We start from the raw sequence: 18353 nt of genomic DNA on the forward strand, positions 1-18353 counted from the left end.
TGCGATCTTGTGCAGGGTGTGTAACCTCTCTGAGCCTCTGTTTCCTCCTCTGCCAAGTGGGGATGATACCAATCCCACCTGGTAGGATGGCTGCAGAGATTCAGTGATGAGGGTCCAGGAGTCCTAGCCCGCACCTCCCACGTGGGTGGGCCCTCTCGGTGGTCTATGAAGTGAGGAGCAAGCAGCAGTTTCCGCTGGCTGTGTATAAAGTGTGACTTTGCCGCCTTCTCCCCCCGCCCCCCCAGGTGACCACCGTGGCTGCAGACCAGAGCTTCACCATCCGGGACCTGGCATCCGGCACCGTCAAACTCAACGTGGAGCGCTGCTCACTGGGCCGCCTGGAGCGCCGCGGTCTCTACCTGGCCTTCCACAACCCCGGGGCCTGTGTGGCCCTGGTGTCCGTGCGGGTCTTCTACCAGCGCTGCCCCGAGGCCACGCACGGCCTGGCTCGCTTCCCTGGCACACTCCCGGGCCCCGGCGGGCTGGCGGAAGTGGTGGGGACCTGTGTGCCCCATGCCCGGGCCGGCCCCTTGGGCACACCCCGCCTGCACTGCAGCTCGGACGGCGAGTGGCTGGTGCCCGTGGGGCAGTGCCACTGTGAGGCCGGCTTCGAGGAGGACCCTGCCGGCGCGGACTGCATAGGTGAGGGGGCAGGAGGCTGAGGGAGAGCCACGGGGGCTGCCGGGGGCAGGAGTCGGGGTGTAAAAGGGGGCGGCAGCCTAGGGCCCTCGGAGACACCCACCCAGGTGTTTCAGGTACACAGGTTGGGGTGGGGTCCCTGGGTCTGTGAGCCATTCAGTCACCCTAGTTCTGCTTCACTCTCCCCCCAGCCTGCCCCCGAGACTCCTACCGGGCTAACACGGACACCCCCCACTGCATTGTGTGCCCCCAGCACAGCTCAGCTGCCTTGGAGGGGGCCACCATCTGTGCCTGTGAGAATGGCCACTACCGAGCCTCTGGGGAGGGTCCCCAGGTGGCCTGTACACGTGAGTGGGGGGCTGAACCTGTCAGCCAGGGGGGCACAGGTCCTGTGCTGAGTCCTTGTTGGGGTCAGAAGTTTCCGGAGCTTCTCAGACCTTAGACATCGGGGACAGATGCTTACAGCCCCTCTCTGCCCCTGCTCTCCCTGGAGGGGTAGAGGACAGGGTTCAGCCACATCTCCCTCCAAGGCCCCTGGAGGGCCAGACCTTCCAGGCTGGTGTGGGGGCCTGGGGTGGGCGTGGGGGAGCACTGAGCTGGCACTGCTGATGGCCCCACCCTCCCACAGGTCCCCCCTCAGTCCCCCGAGACCTGAGCTTCTCTGTGTTGGGGACCCAGCTCTCCCTGCACTGGGAACCCCCAGCAGACACAGGGGGACGCGAGGATGTCAGGTACAGTGTGGAGTGCTCCCGGTGTCTGGGGACAAGCCTGGACAGGGGCCCCTGCCAGCCCTGTGGAAGCGGCGTGCGCTTCTCCCCAGAGGCCAGCGAGCTCCCGCGGCCAGCTGTGCTTGTCGACGGCCTTGAGCCATATGCCAACTACACCTTCGAGGTCAGTGCCCAGAATGGGGTGTCGGGGCTGGGCCCCTCCGGGCCTGCCAGCGCCACGCTCAGCGTCAGCATGGGGCATGCAGGTGAGGCCTGGGCAGGTGTGGCCCGGTGGGTGGGCCAGTGAGGGGCTCCTGACCCGCCCCTCTGCCTCCCTCAACCCTGCCTCTCCTCCCAGAGCCACTGGCAGGCCTGTCCCTGCGGCTGGTGAAGAAAGCACCACGCCAGCTGGAGCTGGCCTGGGCAGAGGCCCAGCCTCGCAGCCCTGGGGGCAACCTCACCTATGAGCTGCACGTGCTGAACCAGGTCAGGAGGGATGGGTGGCCGGGGTGGGGCGGGAGGGGGAGCCGCCCACCTCCTCAGGACAGGAACCCACAGGGGCCTGTTCCCAGCCCCTCCCCACGGGCTCCCAAGACCCCCATCACATCCCGGGCTGAGAGGCCCAGCTGGGTAACACAGCCCCCGCCCACAGGACGAAGAGCGGCACCAGACAGTTCTCGAGCCCAGGGTCTTGCTGACCGAGCTGCAGCCAGACACCACATACATCGTCCGAGTGCGCACAGTGACCTCGCAGGGCCCTGGCCCCTTCTCCCCTGACCACGAATTCCGGACCAGCCCACCGGGTAAGCTCTCTGTGTTCTTTCCAAACCATCGTACCTGTCTCCTGCTGACCAGCTCAACCCTGTTCCCGTTGGGCCCTCCTCTTTCTCTGTGTGCACACGGGCACACACACGCATACGCGGGCACGTGTGTACATAGTGTATTGCAAGCACACGTCTACCTGTGCACCTGTACACACACACCTGCATCTACACGCATGGATGTGCTCGTGTGTCTGTGCGATACCCAGCACACATGCAAGAACACGTACACACACACCTACATGCATGTGCACACAAACATGCACGCACACACAGGTACACGTGCACACGCACGCACAGATCTCCCCTGCACAGGGCACAGGCGCACACCTGGCCCTCTGAGCCACCTGGCTGGGGCGCACCATGCCCTGCCCCCAGCCCCCGACTCAGCCCGCACCTGCCCTCAGCTTCCAGGGGCCTGACAGGAGGGGAGATCGTGGCCATCATCTTCGGGCTGCTGCTGTGCGTGGCGCTGCTCCTTGGGACCCTCATCTTCCGGTCCAGGTGCTACTGCCGGGCTCACCCCTACCCTGCCCATCCCGGGCCCCTATGCCAGTCAGGAGCTCCACATAGAGTCCTGACACCCTCCCACCCCTGCTACCCAGGGCGTCCCACTGCCATCCTGACCCGCCCCTCATCCCGGGGAGAGTTCCACCCAAGCCCAGTGGGTCTCCAGGACTCAGGCCTCCCCCGAGGACCTGAGGTGGGCCTGGGGGCTGAAGGAGCTGCCCCCACCCCACAGGAGAGCACGGCGGAGGCAGCAGCAGAGGCAGCGCAAACACGTCACCGATGTAGACCGAGGTGAGCCGGGGCATCTGGGTGTGTGCACGTACGTGTGTGCTGCGTGAGCCTGTGTGTGTGCGCCTTCGTGTGCGTGTGCACGTGTGTGCACGTGTGTGCGCGCGTGCGCCCGTGTGCGCACGTGTGTGCGTGTGTGCATGTGTGTGCGTGTGCACCCGTGTGTGTGCGCGTGCGCCCGTGTGTGTGCGCGTGCGCCCGTGTGTGCACGTGTGTGTGCGTGTGTGTGCACTGTATGCATGTGTAGGTTTGTGTGTGGTAGGGGGTACTGGGAAGGGACCCAGGGGCCCACGTGTGCTAGGCCAGCTGCGGGGCCACGTGGGGTTCCGTGGCCCCGGGCTCTGCGTTGCTACCTAGTTAATGGTGGTCGATGATCTCTGCGCCCGGCCCCAGGGGCATGGGTGCTGTTATCTATCAGCTGTTGTGCGCGGCCAGGCCAGGCTCTGGGCAGCGTCCCCACCCGCTGGCCAGGCCTGTGGTCTGGGGCTAGGCAGGAGGGCAGTCCTGGGCCCCTTGGGTCTCGAAGAACGTGGGCTTCATGCTGGTCTCCTCATTCGGGTGTCCATCCCAGCCACGGGCCGGGTGAGGACTGTCTGGGAACGAGGCGTGAGTGAGCGGAGGAGGCTGGAGCAGGCATGAAGGAATGTGAAGTGTGGGTGATGAGACAAGCAGAGAGTGGGTGACTCACCTGCTAGGGGGACGCAGGGCCTAGGAAGCGAGGACACAGGAGCTTAGGGCACTGACAGAAGGAGGGGGCTGATGAGGAGGCCTGCTCACAAGGAGAAGGGCTTCACCCTACTTCACCTCAGGGGAGAGGAAACCATGGAGCCAGGACCCCTCCTTCTCATCACCCCCAGCTCTGGGGTCCCTGGGCTGAGTGCCCTGTCCCCACAGAGGACACGCCCTCAGGTCCCTGGGCTGAGCGCCCTGACCCAACAGAGGACCCACCTGGGGTTGGGATCCCTGAGCTGAGTGCCCTGTCCCCACAGAGGACACACTCTGGGGTCCCTGGGCTGAGCCCCCTGTCCCCACAGAGGACACACCTTGGGGTCCCTGGGCTGAGCCCCATGTCCCCACAGAGGACATACCTGGGGTCCCTGGGCTGAGTACCCTGTCCCTACAGAGGATCCAGCTGTGGTTGGGGTCCCTGAGCTGAGCGCCATGTCCCCGCAGAGGATACACCCTGGGGTCCCTGGGCTGAGCGCCCTGTCCCCACAGAGGACACGCCCTGGGGTCCCTGGGCTGAGTACCCTGTCCCCACAGAGGATGTGCTTTGGGGTTGGGGGTCCCTGGGCTGAGCCCCTGTCCCCGCAGAGGATGTGCTCTGGGGTTGGGAGTCCCTGGGCTGAGCCCCTGTCCCCGCAGAGGATGTGCTCTGGGGTTGGGAGTCCCTGGGCTGAGCCCCTGTCCCCGCAGAGGATGTGCTCTGGGGTTGGGAGTCCCTGCGCTGAGCCCCTGTCCCCACAGAGGACAAGCTCTGGCTGAAGCCATATGTGGACCTCCAGGCGTATGAGGACCCTGCCCAAGGAGCCCTCGACTTCACCCAGGAGCTCGACCCCACCGGGCTAGTCGTGGAAACCGTCATAGGGGAAGGTGAACCCCCTTGTGCCCCACGGTTGACCTGCCCACAGGTCCTTCCTACCTCCCACCCTCCTCCCCCGTGGGCCCTCTCTGCTCTACTCACCATCACTCCCAGCCCTTACCCGGGGTCCAGGGCAGCCTGCCTCCACGCAGGCCTGTGCTTCCGCGGTCTGATGGGGTGCTCACGTGCCGTCTTTGTGCCCGGAGGTGTGGCTGTATCAGCTCAGGCTGTTCTCAGAGGATTCCCAAATGCAGGAGAGGTCCAGTCTCCCAGCCCCACTTTCCGCCCGCCAGGGCCCAGTGTCCTTGGGCTGCCCTGGTCCCTTGGGTCACCAGAGGAAATGGATCTGCCCAGAGAACCAAGTGTGGCAGTGGGCTTGCCGGCTGTACGGCCGGGCCATGCTGTGACCAAGGGGCCCGTGGGAGGGAGCAGCAGATAACCACTTGCCCTGGCCGGCCCCAGCCCTTCTGTCCTGGCCCCTCTGTCCCCCGCCCCCAGGCCATACTGTGACCAAGGGGCCCGCGGGAGGGGGCAGCAAATGACCACCTGCCCTGGCCGGCCCCAGCCCGTCTGTCCTGGCCGCTCCGTCCCCTGGGCCGTACTTGGCAAGCGTTCACCATGCTCTCCAAGCGCTCCCATGAGGACAGTGTTGCAGTGTTGCGGGGGGAGGCTCACTGCTGTTCCAGATCCCTGGCCTCGTGTCCCTGGATGGGCAGCCACATTTCTGACCCTCCAAAGACAGCAAAAGGGCACGAGGGCTGGAGCCCCTCTGTCCCCGGGGGCCTGGCTGGCCCTGGGGTGACCCTGATCCCCCCCACCCAGGAGAGTTTGGGGAAGTCTACCGAGGCTCCCTTCAGCTCCCCAGCCAGGACTGCAGGACAGTGGCCATCAAGACCTTGAAGGACACATCCCCTGATGGCCAGTGGTGGAACTTCCTCCGGGAGGCGACAATCATGGGCCAGTTCAAGCACCCGCACATCCTGCGGCTGGAAGGCGTGGTCACTAAGAGTATGGGGGAGGAGGGGAGTGGTCCCTGAGGGTGGGGGGAGTGGGCAGCAAGGACGGGTGAGGCCCCAGAGCGGAGGGGGAGATATGAGGCCGGAGTGGGGCCGCTGTGACGCCGCGTGTGCCCTGCTGCAGGAAAGCCCATCATGATCATCACGGAGTTCATGGACAATGGAGCCCTGGACGCCTTCCTGAGAGTGAGCAGGGCACAGGGCAGTGGGGGATGCACGGGGCCCTGGAGCCCCACCCTCCCCTGACACGCTCCGCCCCTGCTGCAGGAACGGGAGGACCAGCTGTCCCCCACGCAGCTGACGGCCATGCTGCAGGGCATAGCGTCCGGCATGAGCTACCTCGGTGACAACAACTACGTGCACCGGGACCTGGCCGCCAGGAACATCCTGGTGAGCCAGAGCCTGTGCTGCAAGGTGGCGGACTTCGGCCTGACGCGCCTCCTGGACAACTCTGACGGCACCTACGAAACCCAGGTGTGAGCCCTTTGCACACCAGGGGCACCCATGCACATACACGCGTGTGGTGACACCCTACACAGCACACGTGCACACACACGTGCACACAATCACGTACTATATACAGTACCCATGCACACACACACGTGGTCACCCTACACGGCACACACACGTGCACACAATCACATACTATATACAGTACCCATGCACACACACGTGGTCACACACCATAACATGGCACACGTGCACACATGCAATGTAGTCACATATGCACAGCACACACACACGTGGTCACACACCATACACAGCACACATGAACACATGCACACGCATGCAGTCACAATGTGTGCACACAGCACACATGCACACACCTGCACGCACATGCACGCAGTCACATACCATACACAGCACACACCGCACACAGGTGGCACACATGCTCAAGGACAAGGATGGTGCCTGTGTGCACCCCATTGCTCTCTAGCCCTTCCCCTGTGTGCTTTTCTTCGTCACCCACACGTCCTGAAACCCGCCCCGTGTCCCTCGTGTCCACTAGGGAGGGAAGATCCCCATCCGCTGGACGGCCCCAGAAGCCATTGCTCACCGGATCTTCACCACCGCCAGCGATGTGTGGAGCTTCGGGATTGTGATGTGGGAGGTGCTAAGCTTTGGCGACAAGCCCTACGGGGACATGAGCAATCAGGAGGTGAGGCTGCACGCTTCCCCTCAGGTCTCCCCAGCACACCCTATCTCCTCCCAGGTCCTTTTGTGGCCCTCTCCTTAATACCCTATTTCATCTCCCTGACCCCCACTTCGCAGCCTCCTTTACCTGTCCCCCACACCCTGCTCTCATTGCCACCCCACCTGGCCAGGGCCGTCTCAAGGCCCCTGTGATGCCCTGTGTGGACACAGGCTGCCCCTGGGCATCCCCCTGTGCCGCCTGCAGGTGATGAAGAGCATCGAGGACGGGTACCGGCTGCCCCCGCCCATGGACTGCCCAGCCCCACTGTATGAGCTCATGAAGAGCTGCTGGGCCTACGACCAGGCCCGCCGGCCCCCCTTCCACCAGCTGCACGCGAACCTGGAGCAGCTGCTGGCCAACCCTCACTCACTGCGCACTATCGCCAACTTCGACCCCAGGTACCGTGCTGGGGAGGGCACTTGGGGCTGTCCACCAAGGACAGGGCCTGCGAGCTCCGGACAGAGCCGAGAGCGTGAGGCAGGGCCCTGAGCCTCACCCCGGGACTGTGCACTCCAAGAGGAGGGGCATCTCTTCCTGGAGAGCCCCCAGCTGGATAGATGGCAGGTAGTAACCCCAGGCGCATGCACACAGGAAAGGCAGGGTGGGTTCTTAAAGGCACTGCTTATAGGGGCTGGCGGCAGAGTGCCCACACTGGCAGGTCAGCTGCAGCTAGGCCCTGAGCGGGGGTCCCTGTCCACACCTGTCCCCTGCTCTGTGTGCCAGGAGCTCCATCCCCCCACTGAGCTTCTGAGGCCACTGGACTCGGAAGGCACACCCCCACCCCCCATAGAGTAGAGGGCACAGGAGAGGGTCACTCACTGTGTGCATTTGGGAGGACACTGCTCTGACAGGGTCGCTGGGTGGCGTACACAGTTTGCGCTCGACTACTAAACGAAAGGTTGGTAGTTCAAACCACCCAGAGGCACCGCAAAAGAAAGGTCTGGCTTTCTGCTTCTGTAAAGCTTACAGTCAGGAAAACCCAGTGGAGCACATTCTGCTCCGACACACACAGGGTCGGCATGAGTTAGAATCGAGTCGATGGCAGCACTGGGTTTGGTTTTTTTGGTTTGCTGCGTGCTGAGTCTTGGACTTGGAGGTACAGCCATGCTCATACCAGCATCTGCCCCAGGGGGCGTGGTCAGTGAAACCGGGGTGGGGAAGGCAGGTGAACAGGCAAGTGCCGGCAATGGGGGTGTGCTGGGCCAGGGAGGCTGGAGAGGTGGCTGGTCAGGGCCGGAGGGCCAGCTGGCCAGGCGTTTGGACTTCACCCTGGGTGCAGAGAGCCCACTGTGTGAGATCTGCCTGTGGCAGTGATAGGGTCAGAATTGTGTTTGACCAAAACCATTGCCAGAATGTGCAGAAGGACCTGGGGGCGGGGGAGACAGCCACGGCTGAACTTCAAGAACTTTCTCGGAGCTGGCCTTGGGATCCCACCACCATAGATAACGCTGCATCTTGAAGACAGTGTGCTACTAGTTCCAACTTCTGAAGCTATCTTTTGGAACACGGCTCCCCATACACTGGAGGCTGCATGTGCTAATCTTTCTGGAATGCTGGATACTTTTCCCCAGCAGATCTGCCCTGCTAATGGTTTTGGCTCCCCTGGCTCCGGCACAGGAACGCTCTCTGGGCTGTGGGTGTTGAGTCAAGAATAACAGGAGACAGCCCGGCACTCAGTGGCCACTCCGAGGGCAGCCGGCCAGCCCCCGGCCTCTGCTCCCTGCCCTCTGCCCCCAGCTGGGCCCTCAGTACTTCCTGTCCCTGCAGAACGGCCACTCCGGGGAGATGGGCCGGGGGTCCCCGTGTGAGGGCCGGCAGGGCTGGTGGCCACCCTCCCTGGGATGGGCAGGGCTGTCTGCCACCCGCTGTGGCCAGCATGCCAGGAGAATAGGCTCACAGACAATAGCCGCTAGACCCCAGACTCGTCAGAGAGCTCTGCTTAGACACCCCACCCCACCTGAGTGGGGCTGCAGTGAGCCAGGAGGCCACCCTGATTCAGCAAAGTTGGGTGTGCAGGCCGAGGGCAGCCCCACACAGGGCAAGGCAGCCGCACCCTACCCCCCCCCATTCCCCCATGACCCGGTCCTGCACTCCCAGGGTAACGGGCTCCACACACCACCATCCCCCTCCCCCACCCTCGCAGCCCTGTACCCCCCTCCCCTCCCCGTCACCAGTCACCACCCCATGCCCCGCTATGACCCAGCCCTGCACCTCCAGGGTAATAAGTCTCATGTCCCTAGTGAAGCAGTCCCGTACCTGCGGGTGACATAGTCCTGCACCCCCGGTGACGCAGCCTCCCACCCCGTGCTCCCCAGGGTAACCCTCCGCCTGCCCAGCCTGAGTGGCTCGGACGGGATTCCGTACCGCAGCGTTGCGGAGTGGTTAGAGTCCATCCGCATGAAGCGCTACACCCTGCACTTCCGCTCCGCGGGCCTGGACACCATGGAGTGTGTGCTGGAGCTGACGGCTGAGTGAGCACCCAGCGGGGCCGGGGTAGTGGCGGGGCTGAGCACGCCCTTCCCCGTATACCCTCACACCCCGTACCCCGCAGGGACCTGACGCAGATGGGCATCACGCTGCCCGGGCACCAGAAGCGCATCCTTTGCAGTATTCAAGGGTTCAAGGACTGAGCCGCCCCCTCCCTGCTCTGGGAGCCAGGATCCCTCCGGGTGCACCGCCCTACCCTCCCGCCCAACCAGGCCTGGGTGAAGGGAGGACTCAAGGGTGATGTGGGGGGCTGGGGTTTAATATTTGCACACACGTATCTATTTTTGTAAATAAACAGAACTGAGTTCTCGCCCTCACCCCATTCTTTACCGCCACCCCTCCATCTCCCCTGAGCGCTGCAGGCACCACACAGCAGTCCACCGGGAATTCTGGAAAAAGTTTCTTTATTGCAGCTGTGGCCACAACTTGGCGGGCGGCATTGGTGGGGGCAGGCCATCCCGCCCCCAGGCTTGGCACCCTCCCTCAGAAGTGGGGTGCTGGGCTTACAGCGGTGAAAGCAGCACTGAGACCTCCTGCCCTGGGTGGGTGGGTGGCTGGCTGGGTGTGGTGGGGGTCATGGGGCCCTGCGGGGTGGGTGGGAGAGGGAGCTGAGAGCACAGAGCTTGGGCCCTGCAGCCGGAGGGCAGGTGGGGTGCACTGGTCAGGGCCCTGGGTCCCGAAGGGGCTGGAATGAAGGTGGGGTTGGAATGGGGGTGGCCTGATAGGGCTCAGGTCTAGGCCCGGGCCGTGTGGCAATTCCGGCAAAGCACGTGTCCATCCAGGGGGAAGCAGCCGTTGTCGTCCGCCTCGATGGACAGAGGCTTCCCGCAGTCCTGCGGGAGGGACAGCGAGCCCTGGCTGGTTCTGGCCACTGACACGCCTCCAAGCAGGAGCTCCCTACAGCCACCTCTGGTCCCCACTTGGCTGGATGGGCGGTGGGCAGGGCTGCTCCAAGGTGCCCCCTATCCTCCCAGCCCCTCCCACCATCTTGACCTCCTCCTCACCAGCAGCCTGACCAGCCCCTGCGTGACAGATGGCAGTCCCTCCCTCCCACGGCCTTGGTCGACCCTCATGGTCTATCCACAACTCAAGGGACCTCACAGAAACCCACTCCAGGGCCGGGGAGGGGACCACTGACCCCGCCCCAGGATGGAAATGGCCTCCCCTACCGTGTTGGTGAGCAGCGCCCCACCTCCACCCTACCCCTGCAATGCGCCCAGGAAGCAGGGACGCGGACCTCACACTTGTAACACTTCATGTGGAAGTTCTTGTCCAGGGCCACCACCCGCACGGTCTCGTCTCGGCCGGGCTCCGGCATAATGGGCTCACCACAGACGGAGCACCTCGGGGCGTACTGCCTGGGGGACAGAGGGGCGCAGGTCAGCGGGGGGAGAGAAAATGAAGCACCTCGGGGCATACTGCCTGGGAGTCAGAAGGGTCAGTGTGGGAGAGAGAAGATGGAGCAGCTTGGGCATACTGTGTGGGGGACAGGGGTCAACGTGGGGGAGACAAGATGGAGCACCTCAGGACACACTGCCTGGGGGACAGAGGGGTCAGCGTGGGGGAGAGAAGACAGAGCACCTCGGGGCATACTGCCTGGGGGACAGAGGGGCACGCGGGTCAGTGTTGGGGAGAGAAGATGGAGCACCTCAGGACATACTGCCTGGGAGTCAGAAGGGTCAGTGTGGGAGAGAGAAGATGGAGCAGCTTGGGGCATACTGCCTGGGGGACAGAGGGGCACAGGTCAGCATGGGGGAGAGAAGACAGAGCACCTCGGGACATACTGCCTGGGGGACAGAGGAGTCAGCGTGGGGGAGAGAAGACAGAGCACCTCAGGACGTACTGCCTGGGGGACAGAGGAGTCAGCGTGGGGGAGAGAAGACAGAGCACCTCAGGACGTACTGCCTGGGGGACAGAGGAGTCAGCGTGGGGGAGAGAAGACAGAGCACCTCAGGACGTACTGCCTGGGGGACAGAGGAGTCAGCGTGGGGGAGAGAAGACGGAGTACCTCAGGGCATACTGTCTGGGGGACAGAGGGGTCAGCATGGGGGAGAGAAAACGGAGCACCTCAGGACGTACTGCCTGGGGGACAGAGGGGTCAGCGAGGGGAAGAGAAGACAGAGCACCTTGGGGCATACTGCCTGGGGGACAGAGAGGTCGGTGTGGGGGAGGGAAGACGGAGTACCTCAGGGCATACTGTCTGGGGGACAGAGGGGTCAGCGTGGGGGAGAGAAGACGGAGCACCTCGGGACATACTGCCTGGAGGACAGAGGGCTGTGGGTCAGCGTGGGGGGGCACAGGTGAAGGGCACAGCCCCCTGCGCACACTATGTCCCACGGCCCCCATGGGGAAGCTCATGGGAAGCAAGGACCTGCCTCCATGACCAGCCCTCACTGACGGTCTCCGCCTCTCACTCGCCCCTCCAGGTGCGATCCTGACACACCTCCACTGCCCTCCCTCCACTCCCCTCCACTCTGCCTGCACATGGGAGGGGTCCCCTCCCCAAGTCCTGGACCCTTGCCTAGACCAGCTCTGGGGAGCCTGCCGTCTCCGGCCCTCTGCCGGGGGGCGCTGTAGTGAGAGGTCAAGGCTGGCCCCGAGGCAGGGTTCTCCAATGTGCACCTCAACAGCACGGTCAGAGGGGAACCAGATCCAAGGTCTCATCACACTGCCCATTAGCTGGTGATGGGGTTTTGCTGGTGGCCTGTGCAGGCAGCCACCTTGCAAACACTTTCCAGGGAGAAAGCGAGTCCCAGACAGCTACCTCCCAGAGGACTTTTAGAACCCAGCCTGCACATGGAGAAAGAAGTCACTCACAAACTGTACAGAACATAGTTCAGGGGCCCTGAGTGAGCTCAGCCAGCAGGCCGGGACCTGCCGCCCAGCCTACGCCCCTGGGCAGCTACAGCCAGACAGGCCGGGCCCGCACCAACCGGGGAGCCGCGCGCTCGGGCCTGGGAGCAGCAGGAAGGGGCAGGGTGCTCACCTGTGGTAGTCAGGGACACAGTGGGGCCGGTTGGCCTGGTCCACAATGAAGGAGGTGCCCTCCAGGGGGCAAGCACAGAGCACGCAGGTGAAGCAGTTGGGGTGGTAGGCCCTGCCCGTGGCCCTCAGCATGCGCTCGGTGATAGGTTGCCCACAGGTGCTACACTTCTCCAGGGTCTCCTGCAGGCACAGCGAGCGTGGGCAGGGGCTCCAGGCCCCCACCCGGCCCCACACAGCCCGCGGCCCCAGCCCCCACTCACGGTGTAGCAGCCCTCGCAGTAGGGCGACCCCTCGAGGCTGTAGAACTGCTGTCCCTGCAGCTGCCGGCTGCACTGGTGGCAGATGAAGCAGGTGATGTGGAACAGCTGGCCCAGCGCGCGGACCACCGGCTGGGCACGGGCCAGGGGCTGGCAGCAGCGGCCACAGAGCTCTGCGGGGCCGGGGAGGTGGGTGTCAGCAAGAGGGGGGGTACGGGGAACCGTGGTGGTGGGGCTCACTGCTGGCAGCTCCAACAGCAGAGCTCTGCAGGGCTGGGGAGGTGGGCATCAGCAGGAGGGGACACCGGGCAGGGGGCTCACCGCTGGTGCCCGCACTCGACTTCTGGGGCTGTTCCATGTCCTGCATGAGCTGCTTCGTCAGCTGCTCCAGCTCTTCCACCTCCCTCAGTGTCAGGGGGCCGGGGGCCCCAGGGGGGCGCACCTGAAATCCCAACGCCTTCCTCAGGCTCCAAGGCCCTCTTCTTCCAGCTTCCCAGAAGCTCTGGGCTGACCTTTCAAGCTGTGTGACCCTGGCACCAACCCAGGCCCCACACAAATAACCGAGGGAAGGGACGCCCCTGAGCCTGGACATGTCCACCCTTTGCTGGCCCTCCCTGGGTGTCACAGACAGGCCGAGGACGGGTGGACGCAGGCCACACACAGCAGCTCAGCTCACAGAAGCACCGACACGCCAGGGCCACGCAGACGTCACTAAACATGCCACACACCACCCAGAGCGCACACAGCGGGCACACACCTACCGTCCGCCTGCTGCCGGGCAGGGAGAGCGTGAGGACACAATACAGGCAGTCACGGTCAGAGCCCAGGCCGCACCAGAGCCCCGGGCCCCGGGCCCCGAGTGTGGGCTTCGGGACTCCCGACCCCCCACTGCCAGGCCAGCCCACCGCCTGTGCGGGGGATGATGGAGCCGGGGTGGGCAGAGGCTGGGGGACACTGCTGGAACCCCAAGAACTGGAGACAGGGCCACAGGGCTATACCTGCCCCAGAGACACCTGAAGGGAGCGCTGGGCTGGCCTGCTCTGAATCCACCCGCTGACCACTGAACATCCTGCCTACGTGCAGCACCTTCCTCCCAGCCAGGCCACCACCCAAGGGGAACACACCCTCTCCATCCACAGCTTTGTGGGTCTCTCTGCCCAGAAGCACCGCTCCACCACCGTCACATGCCCCCGAGCCTGCCCGGTCCCCTCTGGACCCCTGCATCCCCGTGTTCCCTGACACGGGTCCCGGTAAGCCCCTCCACAACACAAGCTTCACCTATTTCCCCCCCGTCCTCGCTTCCCAGCAGGCTCTGTGGGCCAGAGGGTGGGACGCGGCCAGCCCCTGCTCTCTGCTACTCCTGGGTGACCGCTCCATTGCCCTCGAAGTATGAATTGGTCTTCAGTCCACCTGGGCAGCCAGAGTCCTCCAGGACGCACCTGCCTGCCACCGTTTCCCTCCACCTGCCAGCTGCAACATCCCAGCTTCCACACCAGAGGCAAGCTAGTGCCTCGGCTCCACCTCAGTCACCGTCCAGCATGGGCCCCTGTGGACCTCAGGTGTGACAACTTCGTGACCTCCAAGACCCTGGGCTTGGGCCCCCCACCATGCACACCTGTTCCGCTGCCCCACTCAGAAGGCTGCATCCTCCACCCAGCCCGTCTCTCTGACGTGCTCACCGCCACTCTGCCACCGTTGCTAATTGGCTCCAATCTCCAACCCTGGGCCACACCACCCCTTCCTGCGTCTGCCTCAGCTGCAGAGCCATGGAGAGCTGGCCACACTGCAGGGGGGCACACAGCGCCGTGGCACCCTCCGCCCCGCTCCTGTCTGGGACTTGCTCCCCGTTGTCTTCTCCCCAGCAGCTGTTCCAAACCCTTCCATCCCCTCAAGCCCCCGATGGCTTTGCCCCCTCACTCCAGCTGACCTCACTGCCTACATTAGAGAAAAGATGGAAGCCAGCCAGCGTCAGCTCTCTCGCCACCTACCCCTCCACAGGAAAGAGTGGTGATGTGGTCCTCGCCCTGGAGACGCCTCTGGAGGCCTGCACCAGGCCCTCTTCCAGACCCTCGACATGCCTGCCTCCTCATGTGCCCTGGGCCCCACGGGCCCCCTCCACCTCCCACCACACCGAAGCCCTCCCCTAACTTGCAAAGGCCACACACCCAGCCTCAGCCCTTCTCTGTGCCCCAGGGCAGGCACTCCAGCCAACTCCTTCCTGTCAAGCTCAGGACACCAGCCAGCAGGCCTCCGCATGGCCACCTAAGATGTCCTAATAGTACATCTCTGGCCGCTAACCCCGTCCCCTGCCCCCTGCCCTGAAAAGCACCACAGCTTTGCTTCTCCTCCTTGGCTTCACTAGGTCCACCAGTAACTGCTCCACTCCTTAAGCCCGTCTTCCACCCTTGCTGCCCCGACCTGGGGCCTTCTCTGTGCACCCCGACGTGGGCAGCCTCCACGCACCCACTGCTTTGTGCATCATTGCCCACAACCTGCACCCCTCCAGCTGGAAGCCCACCCACCAATGCTAACTGAACACAGTTCCTTCTAAGACGGTCCCGCTAGAACCTCTTGCTCAACTTGCTGACAGCGGACTCCTCCCCTTCCCCTTCGTTTCCCCTTCTGGACTTCTCTATTTGGTCTGCAATCTGCATTCCCAGCACGCCCAGATTCAGCCTCCTCCAGGGCACTGCCCCCCCTCCTCCAGGGCTTATCAGTTCCTCAGCCGGAAGCGCCTCCCTCTGTGGCAGCCACCACGAGGAACCCATTGTTCACTGGCCAGTCACTGCGGCCCCGAAGTGGACCCTTACACCTCTGCTGGGAGTGCCCCCCACAAGCCTCCAAAAGCGGGGCTTTCACTGCCCCCCCACCACAATGCCCACCCCCAGCACTCGCAAGACCCCACGCTGAGCTTTCTATTCCTCTTCCTTGAGCTCCACCTGCCGCTCCAAGCCTAGCTTTGTGATGTCGCCACTGGAGACCGCTACTTTCTCTTCTCCAATCGCCCTGTGCATCCCTGCCCTGGGGTGGTGCTCATGGTTCCCTCTCCTCTCCAGAACTTTCCAGCCCCCACCCTTCAAGCACACCAGCTCCGCGAAACCTTCCCCAGCCTGCAGTCCCCAAACTGCTCCCTCGTCTGGGTCCCTGCAGCACAGCACTCACGGGCGCCTGGCATCCCTCTCTGTGTGCCTGCACAGACATTCACACTGTCACCTGGACAGCCCAGCAAGATGACCTCTCTGCCGGCCAGACGCTGGGTTCTGGTGGCAGGAACCATCTTGGAGTCGCTGCTTCTGCCTGGTGCATTCAGGCCAGGCACAGTGCCCAGCCCTGCCCAAGTCAGCTCCCTTCACCACACAACCACAGTATCGGGTAGTGCTGTTTGCAACAAGGGCAGCTGGGACTCAAGTTCACCTGACTCGCCTGGGGTCTCCCGGATTCTGTCCCAGGACCATGCGCGCCCACCCTCCATGCCCCAGGTGTCTCTCCCATGTTCTGAACGCCCCGGCCCAGCAGAGCCCAGCACCACAGAGCTGGCTTGGCCATGTCACCACATGCTCAGCAGATGGGCCGTGGGCAGGAGAGGGACACAGCTCGAGAAGGGGAAGAACCAAGTTCGGAGTGGTGACCTTGTCCCTCCCCTAGAACATTCAGGTGGCAGTCTGCACTGGTCCCCACTCCCAGTCAGGCCCCACCCAAACCAGACCCTGCCAGGCCCTTCCTCCAGGGGCCCTTCCTCTTCCGACTGCCCCCAGCCCAGGTCAGAGGGAAACCCCTCCCCCAACCCCACCACTCAGCACCCATTCTGACTCGCCCTCCACTCTCTGCTCCTGAGCCAGTCGTGCCCCCAACCCCAGCCTAGACATGACCCTCTCACCTAGTCTGTTCTCCCTCACCTGGTTTGGAGCAGGCCGCGGTAGGGACCCTGGAGACTGCTTCTCCTGTACATGGGGCTTCTCCTTCTGCTGAGCACAGGTGACACTGGGGGGCTGAGGGGAGACTGTGCCCATGGAAGAGGGAGCTTCAGGGGACCCCACCTTCTGATTGGGCTGTGACACAGGTCCACCTGGGGCTCCAGGGGCTCCAGGGCTGAACTTGGAGGCTACAGGAGTAAACCTGGAAGCCACCGGAGAAAACTTAGGGGCTGTGGGACCTCGGGGCTGGGTGTCAGCCGAAGACATAGGCTCGGCCTGGGCCTGGAGTTTGACCTGGGGTGGGACCTGAGGCCGGGCCTGGGGCCGGACCTGGGGTGGGACAGGGACCTGCGTCTGGCTCTGGGGCAGGGCCTGAGCCTGGGATAGTGGCTGGGAGCTAGAGGGGGCCTTCCAAGGAGGCAGGGGTGCCGTCGCCCCAGCTGCAGGCCTAGGACTGGAGTGGAGACTGAAAGGCGTGGCAACTGGCGGGGGCACATATCCAGAGGACACCTGCAGGGAGGCAGTGGGGACAGAAGGGTTAGAGAGGTCAGAGATGGGGTGTCCTCAGGGTGCTGACCAGCCTCTCCCCACCTCGCCCCTCACCCGGGCCTTGAAGGGGTCGTTCCTGGTCATGTCGTCCAGCAGCGAGGACAGTGAGTCGATCTCCAGGTCAATGCTGCTCACCTTCTCCCTGGGCTGCAGGGCAGGGTCAGAGAGGCCCAGTCCTCCAACCCACCCGCCCACCTGGGCACAGGCTGGAGGTCGGGGCCTCCTCCAGCAGCCCTCCCAGCCCCTGTACCTGTGACCGGAGCGGTGTGGGCCCTTCAGTCCCTCCCTCCTCCTCCAGAGGGGGTGGTGGGGACGGGAAGATCTCATCCTCCAGGGGTGCAGGGGGGAACGGCTCATCGATCGGGGGAGGGGGTGGCGGGAAGGGGCCTCCCAGGGCACCCTCGGCCTCATCGCCGTCCCCGAGCGGCGGAGGGGGCGGTAAGGGAAATTCTGGTCGGAGAGAGAGGGCGTTGTCAGCAGAGTCCCTCAACCCCCTCCTACCGCTCCAGCCCCCACCTCTCTCGTGGGACCCGCGGATGTGTGCGGGGGTGAGAAGGGGCACAGGGTGCCGGGGCACCGGCCAGGCGAGGGCACCGCGGAGGAGCTGGACGCCCCGTTACAGTGCGGAGAACGCACCCCAAGGAAAAGAGTCCTACCCCACACCAGTCCCCGCCGGCAGGGCTTGGCCCAGCCCCGGGAGCCCTGGCTCCGGGCCACGAGCCGCGATGAGGTAAGAACATCTGCTCGGGACGGGGGCTGCGCCAGCCCCTCCGCAGCGGCCTCTCCAGACGACCCCCATCACCCCTGAGCCCTCCCGGGGGGGGGGTCCCTCCACCCCTGCATCGCCCTCCCCCGCCCGCTGGTTCCTCTCGATCTGTCCCGGCGCTTCTCCAGGCCACGAACCCCCGTACCCCGGCACTCACCCGCCGACGCCCCCAGTCCTCCTGACGCTGCCCCGGCAACCCCTACCTCCCGCAGCTTCACCCCGGGTCCTTGGCGTCCCCCATACTCCTGATGCCCCTCGTACCCTCCACCCCCCCGGCACTTCCCCAGGGGCCCCCCATCCTCCTGATGCTTCCCAGGCGCCCCCCACTCTCCGCATCCGGCAGCCCCTAACCCCTACCTCCCCACCCCCGGCGTACCTTCGGGGGGCGGTGGGGGCACCTCGCCCACCCGGCCCATCTGCGCGCGCTGCGCCCCGGCCGCGGCGGGCGGCTCGCCGTCCCCGTGCCGGAAGGGGTTCACTTTGGGCTTGGGGGCCACCACCGGGCCGAACTTCTTCTGCGGCGCGTAGAAGGCGGGCGCTGAGACCGAGACGACGGGGGGCGGGCGTGGGGCGGCCATGCCGGCGTGCGGGGAGCGCTCGGGCCTCGGCGTCCTGGCCGCCCGGCGCCGGGGCTCTG

The 18353-nt window shown here is 64.7% G+C and overlaps 2 protein-coding genes across 2 annotated transcripts in view; one reads left to right on the top strand and one right to left on the bottom strand.

Moving 5' to 3' along the window:
- The window catches only part of EPHA1 (EPH receptor A1), a 17492-nt gene extending 8104 nt beyond the window's left edge, over positions 1–9388 (top strand). Inside the window, exons 8-22 of the mRNA XM_012557304.2 lie at positions 246–642; positions 831–986; positions 1268–1612; positions 1705–1832; positions 1999–2149; positions 2575–2671; positions 2910–2968; positions 4433–4558; positions 5370–5555; positions 5688–5749; positions 5831–6037; positions 6573–6722; positions 6963–7156; positions 9074–9229; positions 9310–9388. Of these exons, the coding sequence (XP_012412758.2) occupies positions 246–642; positions 831–986; positions 1268–1612; positions 1705–1832; positions 1999–2149; positions 2575–2671; positions 2910–2968; positions 4433–4558; positions 5370–5555; positions 5688–5749; positions 5831–6037; positions 6573–6722; positions 6963–7156; positions 9074–9229; positions 9310–9388 (2493 nt within the window). The remainder of the gene's footprint in view (positions 1–245; positions 643–830; positions 987–1267; positions 1613–1704; positions 1833–1998; positions 2150–2574; positions 2672–2909; positions 2969–4432; positions 4559–5369; positions 5556–5687; positions 5750–5830; positions 6038–6572; positions 6723–6962; positions 7157–9073; positions 9230–9309) is intronic.
- A 250-nt stretch (positions 9389–9638) lies between these two features.
- Positions 9639–18294, bottom strand: ZYX (zyxin). The gene is made up of 9 exons (XM_004382362.2): positions 18093–18294; positions 17201–17400; positions 17005–17097; positions 16384–16911; positions 12809–12929; positions 12491–12660; positions 12232–12410; positions 10483–10603; positions 9639–10078 (listed from the first exon to the last, which is right to left on the bottom strand). Exons 1-9 carry the CDS (start codon positions 18292–18294, stop codon positions 9980–9982), a joined length of 1713 nt encoding a protein of 570 aa, XP_004382419.1. The 3' UTR covers positions 9639–9979.
- Between the last annotated feature and the right edge of the window lie 59 nt (positions 18295–18353).

This window comes from Trichechus manatus, unplaced genomic scaffold, assembly GCF_000243295.1.
Source record: "Trichechus manatus latirostris isolate Lorelei unplaced genomic scaffold, TriManLat1.0 scaffold00093, whole genome shotgun sequence".
NCBI lineage: Eukaryota > Metazoa > Chordata > Mammalia > Sirenia > Trichechidae > Trichechus > Trichechus manatus.

Coding starts and splice junctions, on each gene's coding strand:
- ZYX (XM_004382362.2), bottom strand. CDS start 18,294: ATGGCCGCCCCACGCCCGCCCCCCGTCGTCTCGGTCTCAGCGCCCGCC. Junction 12,930..16,383: donor CGCGGCCTGCTCCAAACCAG/GTGAGGGAGAAC, acceptor TTGGGATTTCAG/GTGCGCCCCCCTGGGGCCCC. Junction 10,079..10,482: donor TGAAGTGTTACAAGTGTGAG/GTCCGCGTCCCT, acceptor TCCCTCCCGCAG/GACTGCGGGAAGCCTCTGTC.